Consider the following 22,470-nt stretch of genomic DNA (forward strand, 5'->3'; position numbering starts at 1 on the left):
GTTTCATATGAGACCGCTTCAGCACTGGTTACACGACCGAGTCCCGAGACAGGCATGGCACCGTGGCACACTCCAGATTGGCGTTTCCCCGCAGTGTCGCCGCCTATTCAGCCCGTGGTCAGACCCTGTCTTCCTTCGGGCCGGAGTGCCCCTGGGACAGGTGTCCAGGCATATCGTGGTCTACACGGATGCCTCCACCACGGGTTGGGGGTGCTGTATGCAACGGGCAGGCAGTTTCAATATCAGGCAATATCAATTGCCTCGAGTTGTTTGCGGTGCTTCTGGCCCTTCGTCGCTTCCGACCGATGTTGCGCCAGAAGCACGTGCTTGTTCGCACCGAAAGCACTGCGACTGTAGCTTACATCAATCACCAGGGCGGTCTCCGCCCTCCTCGCATGTCACAACTCGCCCACCGTCTGCTCCTTTGGAGTCAAACGTGGCTGAAGTCGCTACGTGCCATTCACATTCCAGGGGAAGTCAACCATGCAGCCGATCAGCTCTCACGGCAGTCCACCCACCCTGGAGAATGGCGACTCCACCCCGAGACAGTCCAGCTGATTTGGAGTCATTTCGGCGAGGCCCAGATAGATCTGTTTGCCTCCCCCGAAGCCTCCCACTGCCAGCAGTATTATTCCCTCAGCAGGGATGCTCTGGCTCACAGCTGCCCTCCGGGGCTCAAGTACGCCTTTCCAGTGAGCCTCCTTGCACAGACTCTGTATGAGGAGCAGGTTCTCCTGGTTGTGCCCTACTGGCCCACCCGGACCTGGTTCCCAGAACTCTTTTCCCTTGCGGCAGCCCCTCCCTGGAAAATCCCCTTGAGGAAAGACCTTCTTTCTCAGGGGATGGGCACAATTTGGCACCCGCGTCCAGACCTTTGGAACCTGCACGTCTGGCTCCTGGACGGGACGCGTCAGACCTCTCCGGCCTTCCTCAGGCCGTGATAGACACTATCACTCAGTCCCGAGCCCCCTCTATGAGGCAGGCTTACGCACTGAGGTGGGGTCTGTTCGTCGACTGGTGCTCCTTTCGAGGAGAGGACCCTCAGAGATGCTCGATTGCAGCAGTGCTTTCCTTCCTGCAGGAGAAGTTGGAGCGCAGGCTGTCCCCTTCAACTCTCAAAGTCTATGTTGCCGCTATTGCCGCACATCACGATGCAGTGGATGGATCATCCTTAGGTAAGCACCCGCTGGTCGTTAGGTTCCTTAGAGGCGCTAGGAGACTTAATCCTCCCAGACCGCACCTCGTACCCTCTTGGGATCTCTCCGTCGCCCTTCAGGGCCTGTGGGGAGCCCCCTTTGAGCCTCTCTCATCAGTTGAGCTTAAATTCCTTTCTCTCAAGACAGCGCTCCTGACGGCGCTGGCCTCCATCAAGAGGGTAGGGAACCTTCAAGCCTTTTCTGTCGACGAAACGTGCGGGAGGACGGCTGGTGTCGGCTTGCTGCGCCACTCCCAAGTGGATCCGTGCGCTATCTCCCAGATTGCCTCGCAGTCAGGGCTAGATGCGGAGTAGTTCTGACTGTGCTCCTGCCTGGGTCTCCTTCGCCCCGCAGGTAGTGGCTTATTTATTTATTCCAGCGGAGAAGATCGCTGTTTCCCTCGTATATCCCTAGTCTTATGGATATATTGAATTTTCTCTATTTCCGCATGTAAAAGAATTCATGTGCTCCGCCCCCCCAACCCGTGCTTCAGTTCTCTGGTATCCCTTTTGGGCCCCCTTATTGGTCCCCAGGGCGTTGGGAAGGTTACGTTACATATCCGCCTACTGGCACGTCCGCCTGCTGGCACGTGGGTCTGTGCGTAACGCGGCGTCAGGGCCGTGGCCTGTTCCAGAGGGTCTGTTCCCATGTAACGTCGGAGTGACTCGACTAAGGGGGAACGTCTAGGTTACGTAGGTAACCCTCGTTCCCTGAAGGAGGGAACGGAGACGTTACATCCCCTGCCACGACCCTGGCGTCGCGCTGACGCCGGCTCGATCCGGCTCTTCAGCAAAAACCTGAATGAGTGGGTTGCAGCCGCCATCTTATATAATATATTTTTTCATATATATATATATATATAGAATGTTGATCTTCCCCAGTTAACAATTGTTTACACCTAATAATACAGTTCAATTGCACTATTACTATTATTTATTTGTTTTTCAAAATAACTGTGTAAAATAAAAATTTTATGCATAACTTGCATTCATGTTATTCGGCCTTTGATCAGCAACTGGGAGTACACAGAAGTATGCGATTTATATTTAAAGCAGAACATGGTTAACAAAGACAAAATGGAAACTTTTGTTTAATACACGTTTTGTCAGTAAAGTGCAATAACTGTAGCATAAAATTTAAATTTTAGTAACTATATCCAAACTATACCCAAACAAATGGTTGAAACACATCTCTCGTTAAGAGAGAGATATAAAAATAGGCTTAAACGTAATACTAATTTTTGTTTGTTTTTTGCCTTGTAGACGCTTTCTCTACATCAACCCAGAGCGTGGATCTAAAGCCAAGAAAGGGAAAGTTACGTCAAGAAGACTGGCTAAATTGTGCAAAAAAAGAACACTACTGTTTTTTTTGACACTTCCACTATCCACTGTAATCGGACTAAAAGGAAGTAAGGTATAATGCTGTTAATGTCAGAGTTCTACCACAGCAAGATCCACCAGCCACGCCCCCTGAAGACACACACACACACACACACACACACACGTTCACTGTCACCTGATTACTAATTACTCACCTGGATCCAATCAGCTCCCCTATATATACCCGGACAGTTTCATTCCTCGTTGTCTGATCTACCGATCACACCCCTGCATGCTCTTCCCGTGGACTCTATGTTTTCCTGGTTCCAGCATTGGATTTGCTTACCTACACGTTGGACATTTCAGATAAGAACTATCAACTCTGTACCTGCTTCAGTATACTTACCAAACCTGTTAATAAACTTACCTTTTATCATATACTCTCACCTCCGTCTCTGTCTCCTTCTGTGCTGTGACAGTTAACAGTTAATTGCAATACAAAATACAGCTGGTATTTCTTTATATAATGCATATTTTTTCTTGCTGACTTTCATTTTATTTTTTGCACAATTTTAAAACAATTTAAAACCTTTTGATTAATTGGAAGTTAATTTGTGGAGACTACTGAAAAGTTAATTTGTGGACAGTACTTGTTAATGTTCTGTTAACTGTTCACTGAACTTATTTACAGCTGACATTTCAGCCAACATTTTCTGGCCTTTGCTTTTGAAAAATAAAAATGTTAAGTTCTAAGACCTTTGTTTTTTATTTCCATTTGAGACTACTGATAAGGTAAAAAAGTAAATTTTTCTTGTTTTAAGGAAAATTTAATTCTGTGTAGAAATACAGTTTAATGCAATATATAACACATTGTAAAATTAAGTAGCATAACAGTTTTACAGTGTAAATCAACATGTTTTATAAAATATATATTAAAAAAATTGCTCATAAATAAATTTCCTACACTTAAACCATTTTTTTAACAACGTTTTTAACTTCAACAATAATCTGCCACCGGTCTTCTTTAAAATAAGACCAAACTCAAGTACTCCCAAGCTTAAAATTTTTATGACAGATTTTGGACAAGGATATTTTCTTCTTCTATGAACCTATGTGTATTGTGTAACTTTTCAACTGATGCACAAGGGTTAATACTATTATTTTTCACTTACTCACAAGTAGCATATTTTCTGAAATGTAGTGTACCCTGCTGTAAAAAAACACCTAAAACCAGCCTAGGCTGGTTGGCTGGTTTTAGCTGGTCAGCAGGCTGGTTTTAAAGGGGTTTTGGCCACTTTCCCAGCCTGGCCAGACCGGTCAGCTAAAATCAGCTACTTCCAGCTTAAACCAGCTAAGACCACAGACCAGCCAACCAGCCTAGTTTTAGCTGTTTTTTTTTTCAGCAGGGTAATGAAAACGGATGATGTTATAAATGAATAATAAATTATTCAGAATTTAAACTGATATCCATCTATTAGTGTTTGAACTCACCTATAGTAACAGCTCACCTGGTAGTGAGGCAGGTTAACAACAGCACTCATACTTGATACTAATTATCATTTTACGGCTAACGTGTCTTAAAACTTTGTTAATCTGTAACGGAGAACTGAAGAGAGCAAACTTTGATACATAGTTACAGATGCAGAGGCTAAAAGTGTTACAATTCTGCTTATAGTTGTATAAGCACTGACCTCTAGGGGTGTTACACTAATAATCCAATGCATACTAACCCACAAAGCTTATTTTGTAAAATATTAAGCAAAACTTTCGTTTTAGTAATTGAAGCGTTGTCCTTAAATGGCTTCAGTTGTGATGGACATGTGCACTTGTGCAGTAAACAAGCTACAGTTCCCGCCACTTCCTGCTGTTGCCAGTCGCGGAAACACCAGTCCATGCGCGCGCGCGTGTGTGTGTGTGTGTGTGTGTGTGTGTGTGTTTATCAGTGTGCTTCATGAATGGGCTCCGGTTTGATTGGCTGTATCGTGTCTTATCTGCAAATATCACATCGCGCGATTCTGCAGCTGTGGGCGCGCGAATGATGGTCGCACACATGGCGCATTATGAAGAAACAACACAGCTCACCGATGGGTGAGTATCGATGGCGAGCTGCAGCTTGTAGCCGCTTTAACAGCAGCATCTGCTCCACGCGCTCCACATAAACAAAGGGTGCGCGCAAAACCGAAAGTAGCACCGTAATAACAGCGCTGTTACAGAGCAGTAATGTTTCAGTCAGGATTCAGCAGTTAGTCATATATATGAAGTTTATGTCTTGGATAGAAACGATGTACTGAACTGCATGAGCGCGTCTCGTCACTGACCTCATTTGCATCAGTTACATGCATCTCCATTAGATACAGTGTTGCTCTTGTTGCACGTATTTCAAACAACAAGCTGAAAAGTTGAGAAGGTTCTGATCAAATCGTGCTTGTGTATAAAGCATGGCTGTGGATGCGAATATATCAGTGGTAGGGGAGAGCGGGGTAAGGTGTCACACTTTTCACACTGTCTAACTTTTACTGCGCACCATACATCACAATGTAATAAATGTCTTACCAACTGAAACAAGGAAGTCTCGGGCACATATGATGTATTCATCACATTTTCATATCTTATCTCATTACCGAGTTGTAGACTGTTGAATGGTGAATGTGCACTTGTGACAATTTGCCCCGTCGGCAGGTAAATTGTCACACTAGATTATCTAAAAATAAGGACACAACTATTTAATTGTGATTATTGATTTTAATTGTTAAATTCAAACCAAAACTGGGATTATGAAAAATTATGCATGGAATTTGGAAAAGACATTTAAATCACATTTAAATCAAAGCATTAAGACAACTTTACTTTGAACTTTAAACTCAAATGTTCTCTGGCTTGCACATAAATCCATGATAATTGAATGGAATGCTGCAAATAACTCTCTTAACTTAATATGTTTAACCTCTGAACAAATCAGACTCATCTTCAGAGTCACAATTCTGGCACACATACTGTAATTTGCCTGGCCTGAGGTGCAAGCATCATGGGCCCATTTGTTGCATTTTACACAGTTTACCCAGGTCTCTTTTGGACGACTGTTTGAAAATGGCTCCACACAGACAAAGCAGAAGCACTCTTCATCATCTGATGATGACTCTTGTATAATTTTTCTTCTTTTAGCTGCCTTGTTCTTCATAGGTCCAGATTTTTCCCCCTTGCTTCCCTCTCTTTTGAAACAGCTTTTTGCTAGATTCAGCTTTATTCTTTTATACTTCTAGTTGCTGCTTCACTGGTGTGTCAGTAAGAATTGCTGATTTGCATCGTTTTCTTCCTTTCCACATGTGACGACTTGCCCCAAAGTCAATAAGACAACTTGCCCCAAAATTACCTGTATGCTAATGTTGGCTAAATGTCAGGATCAGCTCAACATAGCACGTCAGCTAAAGTATCAAAAGACACGTTACGGTCTCCTCTATTTTGTATAAAATAATAATTTGTAACATCTATACCTAACAAGTTGTACTGAAGAAAATTTAAAGTGATTTTTCTTTACTTTTAGGTCAAAAAATGAAAAAATTGTGCTCGCCTCAAATTAGAGCAGTCTTTACCCCATGTGAACAGGAGGTTGACTATAGAAAAAGAAGTCACACAAAGTTAGTGGCTATTTAATTTTTGAGATAGAGCCTGTAGTGTTGGAGTTATGAACAGTGTGACAACTTACCCCGCTCTCCCCTACTATGAAAAAGGATCCACTGATGAATATTGGCCAGTAGGATTGGCAGACGTTTGTAAGCAAGCGTGTATACAGGTGTTTTTATGAGCATGCTATTAAAGTATCACGCAGAGCATGTTAGATTTAAAGATTAATTTCTATCTAAAATCATTCCTCACCCTCACGTTGTTCCAAACCTGTAGTGTCTTCATTTAGCTGAACACAAAAGTGTATGTTTTCAAGAATGTTGGTAACCAAACAGTTTCTGGTTTCTATTTACTTTTTATATTGCGTTCAGTTCATGTTGGAAAGATCATATTTATGAGTTGAGCACACATGAATGCCTCCATTAAGTTGTAATTACCAGTGGGAACTGAATTTAATTTGTTGCATTGGATGCAGCATCTGTATTAATGTTGTTGTTGTTTTTTCATATTGATTAAATATACTTCAACTAATTGCTAAAATCGATTATTATCGATAATGAAAATCATCGACAACGATTCTCATTATGGATTAATCGGGTCTGCCCACAGTGCATGTTCAACTTCAGAGGGTCATGTTAAATTACAGCACTGAATGTCGCATTTCTATGGACAAAATTCATCTAAAAATGGTGAAGGAACAGAATTAGATGCTTCAGGAGAGTTACATGATCCAAGCTGCCCAAAACATCAGAATTCCTTATTTTAAACTTCAAGCTAATAGCGTAAAAAGCAACCTGTGAGGCACTTTGACAGATCCGTTTGCATCCTCAGCATGAAAACTTTCAGTTTAAGGTCATATCCTTTTCTGTAAATGTCACAAATTCACATGAGCATTTCCATTTTTGCATAAAAGTCCATCCTGACAGTCTGTGTTAAGTTTAAATCTTTACTGAATGAGTGTCAGACAGCCGGAGCACAGAGAGGGAGACAACTCAGCGCAAAAACATTAATAGTGCTGAAATCTGTCGTTGAATGTTAAATTTAGGTTTAAAAGACAACATGTAGGGCACATATTTATGGAGAGTAGGAACTGAGCATGTAATTATCTGATATATAAACATCAGACGCTTCATAGCCGTCTTTTATATAAAGAAATAACAGTAAACATGACTTTGATTAGTAAACGCGTGTTCCTGCAGAACATTCATTCTTAACACTGAGTTTGTTTTCATTCGTCTTTATTATCTCTATTAGCCTGTTCTTTTAATTTTTAATGTAGAGATTTAAACTTTGTTCACTATACGCAGTGTTTGATAAATTTAATAAAACAAATGATGTAAGGTGTTTAACAAATGATCTAAGGTTTGTGCCACTGCTGCTCTACACTAACTGTATTGGTGATTCGCAAAATACTTTTTTTACTTTTATTGGTTAGTCCTCCAATATGCATTAGCTTTTAATTAACAGTAGGCTATTTCTAATGCTATAATTATAGCTGTTATCTTTGAAAAAATAGTCAAGTGCTTTATTGTATTTTTCTGTAGATATTTGTCTTTTCTCTTTATTAATAAATTAAGCACTGTTTTCATAACATTCAGTTGGCACAATTGTTTGAAGGACTTTGGGCAGAATGTGGAATATTGTGATTTTTGTCAATAAAATAAAATAAAAATAAACAGAATTTTAGCCGATTAATCGAAAAAATAATCGACCAACTAATCGATTATCAAAATAATCATTAGTTGCAGCCCTAATTATGATAAAATAATGATTCAGTTGACAACAACAATTTGTGTTGACTTTTATGCTGAAAAAGTAGATCATGATCTTGCTCCAATCAAAGTTATTTCAACGCACCTGACGTTGTAATTATGACTTCAGAACTCAGAAATCAAACTTCCCAGGAGTACCTGAATCAGGAGTGTCTCCTCAAAAAATTGGTTGAGAAAGTAATGGATATTATTAAAAAAAAAAACAACGCAAATATTAGTAAATATGAGATCTAAAAGTGGCTCGTTTTTATAAAGTAACACTGTCCAACAGCGACACCTGCAGGTAAAGTTACAGTGGAGGCTTTCCTCCCTTCAGGCCATAAACTTATAAGAGAGCCCCCATAGCGGCCGTGACTTTACCGAGGGGTAATTGAGAATGAATGCGGGACAGTCACGTAAGAGAACCGATATGATCGATTATGATTGGTTTGTGCGATAAATCCCGCAAGCTGAATGAATGAAGAAAATGATGGCGTTACTGACTAATTATGAAGTAAGTAAACAGCAAACTCACCCACTTAGATAAAACTTCTTTGTGTCACGTCAAAATTAAACTTGAAATGGCCTGAAAACGTGAAGACTGTCAGTTTTTAGTAAGCATTCAGCTTGAAAAATACATGTCTGTGATAGTGTTTACAGAGCTTTTATGATGATGAGTTCAGTAGGTTGACTATTTAATAAACATGCAGTTCACAAATAAAAATATTGGTAACTCTTTACAATAAGGTGTCATTTTTACTATTAGTTAACTTATGTGAACAAACAATGAACGTTTAAAATCTTTGTAAATAAATAAATCTTTGTTAACGTTAGTTAATAAAAATACAGTTGTTCGCTGTTAGGTAATGTTAGTTCTCAGTGCATTAACTAATGTTAACAAAAACAACTTTTGATTTTAATAATGCATTAGTAAACGCTGAAATGTTAACTAATGAATCCTTACTGTAAAGTGTTTCCAAAATATTGTTAATTTTTTTTACTGCCTTTAGTTATTATTTTGGAGTAAATGTAAAAGTGCATCAAGTGCATTAAAAAAAAAATACAAAATAGAATTATATTTGTTCTCTTTTTTGTGTAAACATTAAGTATAACAGGGACATGGATTTATATTAACAATTGTGCTCAAAAGTTTACAAACCCCTTGCAGAACATGCAAATATGTTAATAATTGTATCAAAATTAAAGGGATCATGAAAACGGCATGTTATATTTTACTTAGTATTAAACCTGAATAAGCTCAAATAACAGATGTTTATATATACTCCACAAGACAACATAGTTAATAATAATAATTAATAATACATTTAAAAAAAATTACCCTGTTCAAAAGTTTACATAGCCTTGAATCTTAATACTGTGTGTCGTTTCCTGGATGATCCATGACTGTTTTCATGTTTTGTGATGGTTGTTCATGAGTCCCTTGTTTGTCTTGAGTCGTTTTTTAGAAAAATCCTCTAGTTCCTCTAGTCTTTGCATCTGCTGCATATTTGAACCCTTTCCAACAATGACTATGATTTTGAGATCCATCTTTTCACACTGAGGAACTCATACACAACTATTACAAAAGGTGAAAAAATGTACTGATGCATTAAGAGCCAGGGGGTGAAAACATTTGAATAGGAGGATGTTGTGTAAATTTTTCTTTCATTTTGTTCAAAGGTCATTTTTCAGCTACGTAAATACTCACATGTTTCCGTGAAGACAATATAAGGATACTTTACTTTTATAATCCAGTTCAAAAAGTTTTCACGCTTGGCTCTTCATGCATTGTGTTGCCTAAATGTTTTCACCTTTTGTAATTGTGTGTAGGAGTTCTTCAATTGTTCTCAGTGTGAAAAGATGGATCTCAAAACCATACAGTCATTTTTGGAAGGGGTTCAAATATGCAGATGTCGGAAAAAAAAAATAATGTGCAGGAGCTGGAGGATTGTTCTGAAGAACAGCAGGCAGATGAACTGTTCAAGACAAACAAGAGACTCATGAACAACTATCACTAAACAAAAAAACACAGCTGTGGATCATTCAGGGAACAACATAGTATTAATAAACCTTTGAACAGGGTAATTTTGATAAATTCAGTTATTATTTAGTCTTGTGGATTATATATAAACATCTGTTGTGTTAAATAGCTCATTCAGGACAGTAGCTACTAAGTAAAAAAATGCAGTTTTCACGATCCCTTTTATTTTGATAAAACAACTGTGTATATATATATATATATATATATATATATATATATATATATATATATATATATATATATATATATTAGGGGTGGGCATAGATTAATTTTTTTAATCTAGATTAAATCTTGGAATTAATCTAGATTAATCTAGATTAAAATGGCTAATTTTAATAATGCTGAAGGCATTTTCAGAATATGTGTGCTACCCAAATAATGACTAAAAGTAAGTCTTCGAGAACGGGCCAGGTGGCGCATTAGACCAGGCGCTCATCTCCTGTTTCCAAAATGCATCACAAACTGCTTGACAATTGCATTTACAACATAATTACCTATACAAACTTGTGTAACCAAGTACTTCTGAGCAAAAGAATGCATGAAAGAAGAAGAAAAAAAAAGAAAAAAAGAAGCGTCAATTCAGTTGTTGCATATATTTAAATGTCTTTATTTCGGGATGATCAAAGTAAATTATAACTCAAACTTGAGATTTTACTGGGGCACAGCAGATTTGCCCCAGTAAAAAGGGTCTAGCAACGCACCTGCCCTGAAGCGGCTTCATAACTGCATCCATGTTTGCACGTCTCATTTGATGTTGAAGTTGAAGACTTGTTCTCGCCCCCTACAGTGCAATTCGACTAGGTATACGTCATCCGCGCTAAAATATCAAGGTGAAAGTCATCATAGCTTACGTAGTATAGAACCAGCTCCCAACCCAACTTTGAGAATAGATTAACGGCGATATTTTTTTTATCGCCCGATAAGAGTCTCACGTTAACGCAGCACGTTAACGCCGATAACGGCCCACCACTAATATATATATATATATATATATATATATATATAAAACACCAAACTGAATCACACTGTTAATTCAGGCAGCAGGACTAAATGCAATTGTTAAATGAAAAAATTAAACAAGTGATATTTTTAAGCAGAAATTATTATTATGTAAGTTAAAAATTCAACTGTTAATCATGAAATAAGATTCAGAATTAATGAATTTGAGTTTAGGTGTATTATCAGTAAAGTCATTATTAAACATTTAATAATTAGAAAAAATATATTAGCCATTTATATTAACACGGGGGAGCCACAGGATAGCAAATCCTTCAGAACTCATTTTTAAAGACTGAAAATAAATTGACTTGTAGTAAAAAGTTGCATACAAGTTCCTTTTTTATAAGCCCAATATAATAAGTATGCAAAAACTGTAATCCCTTAAATACGTATAGACCATTATAAAAAAAATAATGATAATGGTATATATTTGTCAAGTTGTCAGGCATAACTAATTGTATGTCCAGCTGAAGAAGGGACACTATATTATTTATCAATGTTAATATTGTGCATATGATAATACTCACATAAGGAGTCATAATTTACTTGAAAAGAGACATTTCGATTGTATAACTTATGCTTGGACCCAGACGATCACCTCAAGTTAAACCACAGTATTTCAGTTATCTTCTGTGTTGTTGCCCACAACGCTTTGGTGACAGGAATTATAACTTGTTGAACTTATAAATAACAAACAGGGGAAAACAATAAAAGGCATGACTTGCATTGCATCCAGCTAGCAAACTCTGTCCACGCTTTTTTATTAGATTTTTTTTCTTCATTTAAACAGCTTTTTTTTTTTTAAAGATAAAATCGAATTTACTCTTAGAAGAGATATTGCACACATTTGATCACATTTGAGGCCAAATTATATAAAGACAATATTGATTCGTTAAGATCAGAAGTGGGAGGGAGGACACTCTAAAACAAGCCAATTAGAGCTCAGCCTCAAGTCACGTGCGTTTCAAAAGTTATCAGACCAAATAGACAGCCATTTGTCCGGCACCCCGCACACACAAAAAGTTTCGTGATTATTTTGCAATAGATCATTACAACAGCATCTCAGAGATCTTGAATCTGTTTATTAGCAGAAGTTATTACTCTACCACATGTGTGACATTATTAACAACAGTCTTACAGTGAGGGAAAAAATTATTTGATCCCCTGCTGATTTTGTACGTTTGCCCACTGACAAAGAAATTATCAGTCTATCATTTTAGTATAGTTTATAGTTTAGTTGAACAGTGAGAGACAGAATAACAACAAAAAATGCATAAAAAACGCATTTGTAATAATTATTTGACCCCTTCGCAAAACATGACTTAGTACTTGGTGACAAAACCCTTGTTGGCAATCACAGAGGTCAGACGTTTCTTGTAGTTGTCCAGCAGGTTTGCACACATCTCAGGAGGGATTTTGTCCCACTCCTCTTTTCTATTTTCTATGGGATTAAAGGAACACTCCACTTTTTTTGGAAATAGGCTCATTCTCCAACTCCCCCCGAGTTAATAAATTGAGTTTTACCGTTTTGAAATCCATTCAGCCGTTCTCCTGATCTGGCGATATCTTTTTTAGCATAGATCATTGAATCCTATTAGACCAATAGCATCACGTTCAAAAATGACCAACGAGTTTCGATATTTGTCCTATTTAAAACTTGACTCTTCTGTAGTTATATTGTTTACTAAGACCGGTGGAAATGCAAAGCTGCGAGTTTCTAGGCTGATAAGATTAGGAACTACACTTCCACCTATATTTGGTAATGATCTATGCTAAGCTATGCTAAAAGTGATATCGCCAGAACAGGAGAACGGCTGAATGGATTTCAAAACTGTAAAAATCAACTTATTGACTCGGGGGGAGTTGGAGAATGAGCCTATTTCCAAAAAAAGTGGAGTGTTCCTTTAAGGTTTGGACACTGGCTAGACCACTCCAGGACCTTCATGTGCTTCTTCTTGAGTCACTCCTTTGTTGCCTTGGCCATGTGTTTTGGGTCATTGTCATGCTGGAATACCCATCCACCACACATTTTCAGTGGTTCTCACCCAAGATTTGACGGTACATGACCCTGTCCATCGCCCCTTTGATGTGATGCAGTTGTCCTGTCCTCTTAACAGAAAAACAGCCCCAAAGCATAATGTTTCCACCTTCATGTTTGACGGTGCGGATGGTGTTCTTGGGGTCATAGGCAGCATTCCTCCTTCTACAAACACAGCAAGTTGAGTTGATGCCAAAGAGCTGGATTTGACCACAACACTTTCACCCAGTTCTCCTCTGAATCATTCAGATGTTCATTGGGAAACTTCAGTCGGGCTGTACATGTGCTTTCTTGAGCAGGGGACCTTGTGGGTGTTGCAGGATTTCAGTCCTTCACGGTGTAGTGTGTTACCAATTGTTTTCTTGGTGACTGTGGTCCCAGCTGCCTTGAGATCATTGACGAGATCCTCTTGTGTCGTTCTGGGCTGATTCCACACCATTCTCATGATCATTGTAACTCCACGAGGGGAGATCTTGCATGGAGCTCCAGACCGATGGAGATTGACAGTTATTTTGTGTTTCTTCCATTTGTGAATAATCGCACCAACTGTTGTCACCTTCTCACCAAGCTGCTTGGTGTTGGTCTTGTAGCTCATTCCAGTCTTGTGTAGGTCTACAATCTAGTCCCTGACATCCTTGGACAGCTCTTTGGTCTTGGCCATGACGGAGAGTTTGGAATCTGATTGATTGATTGCTTTTGTGGACAGGTGTCTGTTATACAGGTAACTCCCTTTAAGAGAGTGCTCTAATATCAGCTTGTTACCTGTATAAAAGACACCTGGGGGCCAGAAATCTTGCTTTGATAGGGGGTCAAATACTGATTTCACTCATTAAAATGCAAATCAATTTATAACTTTTTGAAATGCGTTTTTCTGATTTTTTTTTTTTTTGTTATTATTCTGTCTCTCACTGTTCAAATAAACCTACCATTAAAACGATAGACTGATCATTTCTTTGTCAGTGGACAAACATACAAAATCATCAGAGGATCAAATAATGTTTTCCCTCACTGTATATTGTTGAAACTACAGAGATGCAGCCGTGTTTAGCAAACAATCATGACTGTAGCTACTTAGTTTCTACAACAATGCACCTTACTATGGTTGTTAATCAGTGAGTTATATCTTTGTATGTTCATAGACTTAGGCCAGATGATATTGAGGATGGCATAAAATCCATGAGCCGTCAGACACAGGAAGAACATATCTTACATACTTATCAAGAACATTTGTGTTTGAACTTGTTTAAGTGGCACATGTGGTTTTCTAAAACACTTTGCTGCTTTTACTTGAATATTTTAGAAGCTGCAGACTCATGCTACACACCACAGGAGCTGCTCTGCTGCAGTCGTGTCGTGTGTTGTGTGTATTGTGTGTGTGTGTGTGGTTTGTTCCTCTAGCCTGAGGTCAGAGTGTTTTCAGCTCTGACGTGCAAACAGAAAAGCCTTCAAAGTGCTGATGACACATGCTGCAAATGGCATTTGACTGTGAAACTGTGCTCTGTATGATCTGTGTCTGTGTGTGCTTCATGTGGAAGTGGCTCTGTTTCAGGGAGTGGTGAGCTGGATAATGTGAGATGTTGGCACTGCTTCGTTTCCTGTGATTGTGTCATGTCGTGTCAGGCACACAATAATATTTTCCCTGAGAACAGGTCAAATTAAAGCTGTGATTTCCTCATGGTTCGGCATGAAGTTGTGATTGAGGGTGCAGTGATGCACTGGAGGTGTTTATTCCTCAGCAGTTCGTCGTAATGACATGTGGAAGTGTGTGCAGGCTTCTAGGATGGAAACACAGCTAAACATAATTTAGAATAACAGTTAAAAAAACAAACAAGCAAAACCAGTAACATATTAGGTCATTAACAATATACACACCTTGCAGAATTTGCAAAATGTTAATTATTTTAGCAAAATAAGAGGGATCATACAAAATGCATGGTGGTTTTTATTTAGTACTGACCTGAAGAAGATATTTTTATATGAAAGATGTTTACACGTAGTCCACAAAAGATGTTTACATGTTGTTCCCTGAATGATCCACAGCTGTGTTTTTTGTTTAGTGATCGTGTTTAGTGATCATGAATCGCTTGTTTGTCCTGAACAGTTAAACTGCCTGCTGTTCTTCAGGAAAAATCCTTCAGATCCCACAAATTCTTTGGTTTTTCAGCATATTTGAACCCTGTCCAACAATGACTGTATGATTTTGAGATCCATCTTTTGACACTGAGGACAACTGAGGGACTCATATGCAACTATTACAGAAGGTTCAAACACTCACTGATGCTCCAGAAGGAAAACATGCATGAAGAGCCGGGGGTGAAAACTTTTGAACAGAATGAAGACGTGTTTTTTCTTATTTTGCCTAAATGTCTTTTTTTTAATTTAGTACTGCCCTTCAGAAGCTACAGAAGATACTTACATGTTACCAGAAGACAAAATAAGTTAAATTTAGCCTGATCTCCTAATTCCAAAAGTTTTCACCCCCCGGCTCTTAATGCATGGTTTTTCCTTCTGGAGCATCAGTGAGTGTTTGACCCTTCTGTAATAGTTGCATATGAGTCCCTCAGTTGTCCTCAGTGTGAAAAGATGGAAATAAAAACTAGTTCTTGAGTAATTCTACTTTTTTTTTTAACAAACAAAAAAAAATAATTATTTACGTTAATTAGTATAATTGTTTCTCTAGAACGTGTCGTTCTGCTGATGCTGATGAATACTGTACTATAATAGTCTCTTATTCTATTAAGGCCTCAAAAAACCAAAGTCTAATAGCATATTTAGAGTGTGTACCTGATTTTTCTGAAGTTACTCAGTAGTTGAGAGTGTGATGGGTTAATGTGTTGATGTGAGTGTGTTTGTGGAGACGCAGTGAGGATCAAGTGTCGCGTCACATGATCACACGCTCACGCCATTAACTACTACATTACAATGGCAATGACACAACAAAACCACTCCTGTTTAACCAACAAAGCTCACTGTATAAACACACAACATCAGCAGCATTCTCTATTATAATGTATAGGGCCAGTAAAATGGTATACCTATGCCATGACACATTTATGATATATACTGAATATAGTGACCAATAATATTTCAGTTAGAGTAGGAAAAAAAACACAAATAATACATGTTTCCTTGGGCATAAATATGTTTATTAGTAAATTAAACTTGAGGGTAAATATTAATGCTATTAAAACTAATACATTAGCAGTGGTCTCTTTTTTCAGAGCTGTATCTGTCTTTTTCAAATATCCAAATTAAAATGAGTATGTTTATGACTTGTTTGATATTTACACATAGTTTATTTGTTCTGTTTCAGGAATGGAGAGGTTTCACCATCAGACCTGAAGGGTGAGTCACAAAACATCCTCAAACCTGACAAATATAACTTTATTAACCTGTAAAGCCTGACATACTTTTTTTGAGTGTCATATTTGATACATGAGTCTTTTATGGCTCATATGTGACCCTGGATGACAAAACCAGTCTTAAGTCGCTGGGGTATATTTGTAGCAATAGCCAAAAATACTTTGTATGGGTCAAAATTATTGATTTTTCTTTTATGCCAAAAATCATTAGGAAATTAAGTAAAGATCATGTTCCATGAAGATTTTTTGTAAAATTCCTACTGCAAAATACATCAAAATGTAACTTTTGATTAGTAATATGCATTGTTAAGAACTTAATGTGGAAAACTTTAAAGGTGATTTTCTCAGTATTTAGATTTTTTGCACCCTCAGATTCCAGATTTTCAAATAGATGTATCTCAGCCAAATATAGTCCTATCCTAACAAACCATACATCAATAGAAAGCTTATTTATTGAGCTTTCATATGATGTATACATCTCAGTTTTGTCAAATTTAACCTTATGACTGGTTTTGTGGTCCAGGGTCACATATAGAAAGAACATGGAAGAAAAAAGCAGCTCAAATTTTATTCAGAGACCCCAAATGAGCAAAAATATCAAAGCATATAATGCAATGGAATCCAGTAATGATTGAGAGATGAACAAATACATTTGAGATGAAGATTTTATATTATACAGTAGAGTCCAGTAGAGGTCAGCAGAACCTCTGTTTGTGTTATGTTACACTCCATTGCCTGTGGTGCAGTTTCATTTAATTGACATACTATTATTGTTTTTATTATTTTAGTATATATTAGTTCTATTTTCTGTGGATTTTATTTTAGTCAACTATAAGGTTTGGTGCTGAAAGTGTCAGGTAATGTTTTGTACACTACCAGTCAAAAAAGTTTTTTTATTTTTATTTTTTTTTAAATAAGTGTCTTCTGTTCACCAAGCCTGCATTTATTTGATCCAAAATACAGCAAAAGCAGTAATGTGAAATATTTTTACTATTTAAAATAGCTGCTTTCTATTTTAATATATTCAAAAATGTAATTTATTCCTGTGATTTCAAAGCTGAATTGTCAGCATAATTTTATTATTATGCTTAATATTTAAATGCATTAATATTTAAAACAGCTGAGTATATTTTTTCAGGATCCTTTGATGGAAAGAAAGATCCAAAGATCAGGATTTATCTGAAATAAAAAGTAACTTTTGTAACATTATACACTATACCATTCAAAATGTTGGAGTAAATTTTATTATTTATTATTATTTATTTTTATTTTTTGGGGGAAAGAAATTATTTTATTTAGCTAGGATGCTTTAATCTGATGATAAAGACATTTATAAAGTCTACTCAGCTGTTTTCAACATGTTTTTTTTTTCAGCAAATCATAATATTGAATACAGAATATTGAATTCTGAAGGATCATGTGACTGAAGACTGGAGTAATGATGCTGAAAATTCAGCTTTGATCACAGGAATAAATTACATTTTTATATTTATTCAAATAGAACACAGATATTTTAAATAGTAAAAATATTTCAAAATTGTACTGTTTTTGCTGTACTTTGGATCAAATTAATACAGGCTTGGTGAGCAGAAAAGACATCTTAAAAAAAGCATGAAAAACCTTACTGTTCACAAACATTTGGTAGTGTGTATTAGGCTATGTTCAGTCTGTCAGCAAAACATACTTTTTTTGCATGTCCAGATTTTATTCAGATGTTTTTTTTGTTTGTTTTTTTTGTTTTTTAATCTTGAGAGCAAAAAAAACACATGAAATCAGTTTTTCCCCCTCCAGATCTGATTCAAACCACATTTGAAGATGTTAGAAAGGTGCTTCCAATCAGATTTTTACAGATCTGTCTCAGTCTGGATGCTCTGGCTGCTCACATTAGATTTGTTATTGTCTTCTGCATCACTCTTAACACACAATGATAACATCAAAATAATATTCAAATGAAGCCTTGGAGGCAAATTATTCAACTCGGTTCACTGCTATTAGAGTGTTGTGGTTGTTCACAGAAAGGAGAGGAAACTAGCTTTTGTAACATTATATTATATATGCTATATTATATATGCTTCAAACTGATGATAAAGACATTTATAAAGTCTACTCGGCTGTTTTCAACATAATAATAATATATGTTTTTTTTAGCAGCAAATCAGTATATTAGAATGATTTCTGAAGGATCATGTGACTGAAGACTGGAGTAATGACGCTGAAATTTCAGCTTTGATCACAGAAATAAATTACATTTTAAAATATATTTAAATAGAAAGCAGTTATTTTAAATAGTAAAAATATTTCAATTTTCTTGGTGACCAGAAGAGACGTCTTTAAAAAAAAAAAATTGTTCAGACTGTCAGCAAAACATACTTTTTTTTTGCAAATACAGATTTTATTCAGATGTTTTTCTTAATTCATCATTCAATTTTTGTAATGTTACAATAATACCAAAATTGTTAACTAAAACTGCATTTATACATTGCATCAGGTGAAGAATTGCAAAAGCAAATGAAGAGCAACTCTATTTACAAGTCAAAACACTGATGGTCACAATAACAGGAGTCAGGAGGAGGAGTAGAGCTCACCGCCAACAGCACAAAACACACACACACACACACACACACACACACACACACACACACACACACACACTTACTTACTTACTTACTTACATTACAACAGGAAACAGGAAGACCGGGCTCAATAATAAGAGTCCCAGAACAGATGAAACAGAGGAACAGTGACCCCATGTGGTCACACAAAGGATCACTTCACTTAATGTACATTCAGAGATTGCTGGTTCATTTCTGTTATTTGAATTTAAATATTCTCCTCTGAATGAATCACTATTAAAGTCGTCATTTGCTTTTGTTAAAGGGGAGACACTGCAGGCAAAAACTGTTTTTTCATGCACCTGTCAAGTTTGAGATTTTGGGCTTTTGTGTTTCATAAAGTGTTTTTTTCAGACTAGTGGAAAGAAAACACCCAAAATACACTGTTTCTTTTATAGCACTTTATCTATTTGTGTCAATAGATTTCAATTACAATACATATTTTCAAAGGGCAAAAGTTTTTCTCCTACACTGAGCCACACTTTACATTTGTATTCCTGTCTGTATTCTGATGTTTTTTACAGAGGGATTTGTTCATATAGAATTTGCTTGATTTTTATACAGCATTTTATTCCCCCCCAAAATGGTAAAAAATCTGTTCTAAGTATTTTCTGAATGAAATGAGATCCCTAAAATCCCCTCTGTAAAAACATTTGACTCAAAAAAAAAAAAATTTTAACAAGAATTTTGAAACTGACTTCATCCAGTGTTTAGAGTTTTGTACTAGAAATGTATGCAAATTAGTGCATATTTCATTAAATAATGGCTCATTTGCATATTAAAACCTAACATTTTAGAAAACTTGTAATACAAAATTTGTTTGCAATTAACAATGTAATCAGCAGGGTAAGTAAGGTCATAACTATTAGTTACTTTTTTTTTCTTGAGGTGAGCTTTAAACAATAAGATTATTATATTATGAACCCTTCGTAAAGCTTGTCGTGTCTGTTTTCTGTTTAACAGATCATCCTGCAGAGAGTTCTCACAGCAGTACAGGTACGTGAATTCAGTTTGGTTTTAATAAGGCATGTCTAAATGAAAGTATTATTCCCTACATGTGACAGATTTCACAAATAAATGGCTTTAGCATTTTTTCCTTGTTTAATGCAGAAACAAAAACCAACTTAAGTTCCAAGTACCTAAAAAGACAAATAACACGCAAACCATACCATGAAACCATAACTAGAAAAATGAACCCTTGGATTTAATAAGAATTTGACTCTTTGGTGGAAATAACCTCCTCTGGACATCCGCTGTAATCGTGAATCACATCTGCACAGGACTCAGGAAGAACTTTACACATATACAGTTACTTTCTATCACTTTCTACATTTTAATAAGAGAAAGAAGAAGGAGTCAGTGTTGGGGAAAGTTACTTTTAAAAGTAATGCATTACAATATTGAGTTACTAATTATACTAATACTAATAGTAACTAATTACGTTACTTAGTAACTTTTTATGGAAAGTAATGCGTTACGTTACTTTTGCGTTACTTTTTAAATCTGGCCAGGGTTTGCTTGTTTGTTTTTAATATAAAAAGCTCTATTTTTGGTAAATGTAAAAGCCTTTTCACACCAAAAGCCTCAGGCTTAGAGAAAAGTAAATTGACGTCTGTACAGTAGACCGCAGAAGAACAAATGTCAACTCTACAGCAATAAACAAAAGGAAAACAAATGTTAGATTATCTTGAGTAATTTGTGCTTATTAGTATGGATGAATTGATCATCGAAGGTCGGCAGCAAAGACATCGGTTAATAAAATGGGATTAAATACATAAAGGATATTTGTATTATTTAACATATTTAATTATTGCAGGTTTGAGTTGAATTTCAGAGTTTTTATTCATTTTGAAGAACACTGTATCTGTTTGTTTAGTGAGTGAGATGAATTAATGCATGTTCACATTTATTCTAGAACTAAAGTAACATCTTACTCACAATTTCTCTCAACATGGGGACAGGAGAGCTTTTAATCAATAAATGGGGGGAAAGTACCTCAGATATTTTCTTGTCAATTAAAAAGTAATGCATTACTTTACTATTTACTTGGAAAAAGTAATATTATGTAACTTGCGTTACTTGTAATGCATTACCCCCAACACTGGTTACTGTTATTATTAAAAGTACATTTTCACCTGCATCCTGCCTCAAACTCAGCATTTTAATGTTAAATATGAATTTCCAAGAGACAAATTCTGTCATATTTTTAGTAAATGGACTTTTGTTATAATCTACATTTGGACCCAAAGAGGATTTTCCTGAAAGTGCTAGTTAATGTTAACACATTGGACTAAAAATTACTGACTTTGCTCACACAATTTATTTATTTATTTTTTGATATTTTTTTGATACATTTTTGTACTTTTTGGGGGATTTTTTTTCCTGTACTTGTTACACTTGTGGTGTTCCTGGTCAGAAATGACTGGCCCACAAACATTTGCTTATAAATCTCTGGTTATGCTATGTTATTACCAAATATTGGTAATTCCAATATTAATAACAAATAATGTATATATTTATTTACTCACTCAATACCTGACTAGGAAGACCTAATTAGGTGAAAGATTTTTATTGATTTATTTTTAGACCTATGTCAAATGTCTGTCAGTTTTTGTCATATTAAGTCAACCTATCCTGTTTTTGTTTAGTCAATATGTAGTTGACTAAAATTCTGTGAATTATTCTCTAGTTTTAGTCAGTATAAAGTCTTATTTTAGTCATGCTGCGTAATAGTTAAACCCATCGATTCAAATCGCGATTACAGATCATGGTTGTTGTCATTTCAGAAATTTCATCAGAATTATTGCACTTTCACCTGTAACCACGTCAAGAGAATGTCAACTCATACGCATGCTTTAGTGACCTTATCTAGTTTCCTGATTTATTTAATTTGCGTAAATTTACACACTCCCTACTTATGAAAACTGTTTAAAGCTCAAAAGAGTAAAATTCCTAATATTAATTCCAGTAATCCCAAAGAATATAAGTGATTTGAGCTAGCATTTCTTCCTCAAGAAACAGGCATGATCTGATATTAATGTGCATGTGTTTGTTCAGATAATACATCAACTGAGGAGAGCTCGGAGGAAGAGGAAACTCAAGAGGAGGAAGCGGAAAGAGATTCAGGTTGAGATTTGCTCACTATTCTTTTCTGGTGAACTAGAAAACACCAAGGCTTTTTATACTCTCATATCCTTATAACCTACTAAAATATTAGTAATATATGCAAACAGTAATGTATCTGGAAGTTTTAATTGAAATATTTTTTGTTGTATGTCTGAACATAAGTGCTTCTATATTTTAAACAGAAGATGAAAAAAAAGAAAGCCTAATATACAGTACACCATTAAACACCTTCCATAAGAATCACAGACACCAGAAGATCATAGTAACATGTTATTTTAAGATAAATTTAAACTTAAAATGTTATGTCTTCTTGATCTTGAGTGAAGGACAAACCATAATGATAAATCATCCTGTTTTTCCAGACTCCGACACGAGGCCCAGAGCAGAAAACCACACTGGTAATGA

At 36.4% G+C, this 22,470-nt stretch overlaps 1 protein-coding gene across 2 annotated transcripts in view; it reads left to right on the forward strand.

Moving 5' to 3' along the window:
* Positions 1-4,471: 4,471 nt before the first annotated feature.
* LOC141285181 (NACHT, LRR and PYD domains-containing protein 1a) overlaps positions 4,472-22,470 on the forward strand; it is a 44,505-nt gene continuing 26,506 nt past the window's right edge. For both annotated transcript variants that reach the window (XM_073818227.1, XM_073818228.1), the window contains exons 1-5: positions 4,472-4,603; positions 16,279-16,310; positions 19,903-19,935; positions 21,997-22,065; positions 22,428-22,463. In XM_073818227.1, coding sequence (XP_073674328.1) covers positions 4,551-4,603; positions 16,279-16,310; positions 19,903-19,935; positions 21,997-22,065; positions 22,428-22,463 — 223 coding nt within the window. In that variant the 5' untranslated portion in view covers positions 4,472-4,550. The remainder of the gene's footprint in view (positions 4,604-16,278; positions 16,311-19,902; positions 19,936-21,996; positions 22,066-22,427; positions 22,464-22,470) is intronic.

Source organism: Garra rufa, chromosome 14, assembly GCF_049309525.1.
Source record: "Garra rufa chromosome 14, GarRuf1.0, whole genome shotgun sequence".
Taxonomy (NCBI): Eukaryota; Metazoa; Chordata; class Actinopteri; order Cypriniformes; family Cyprinidae; genus Garra; species Garra rufa.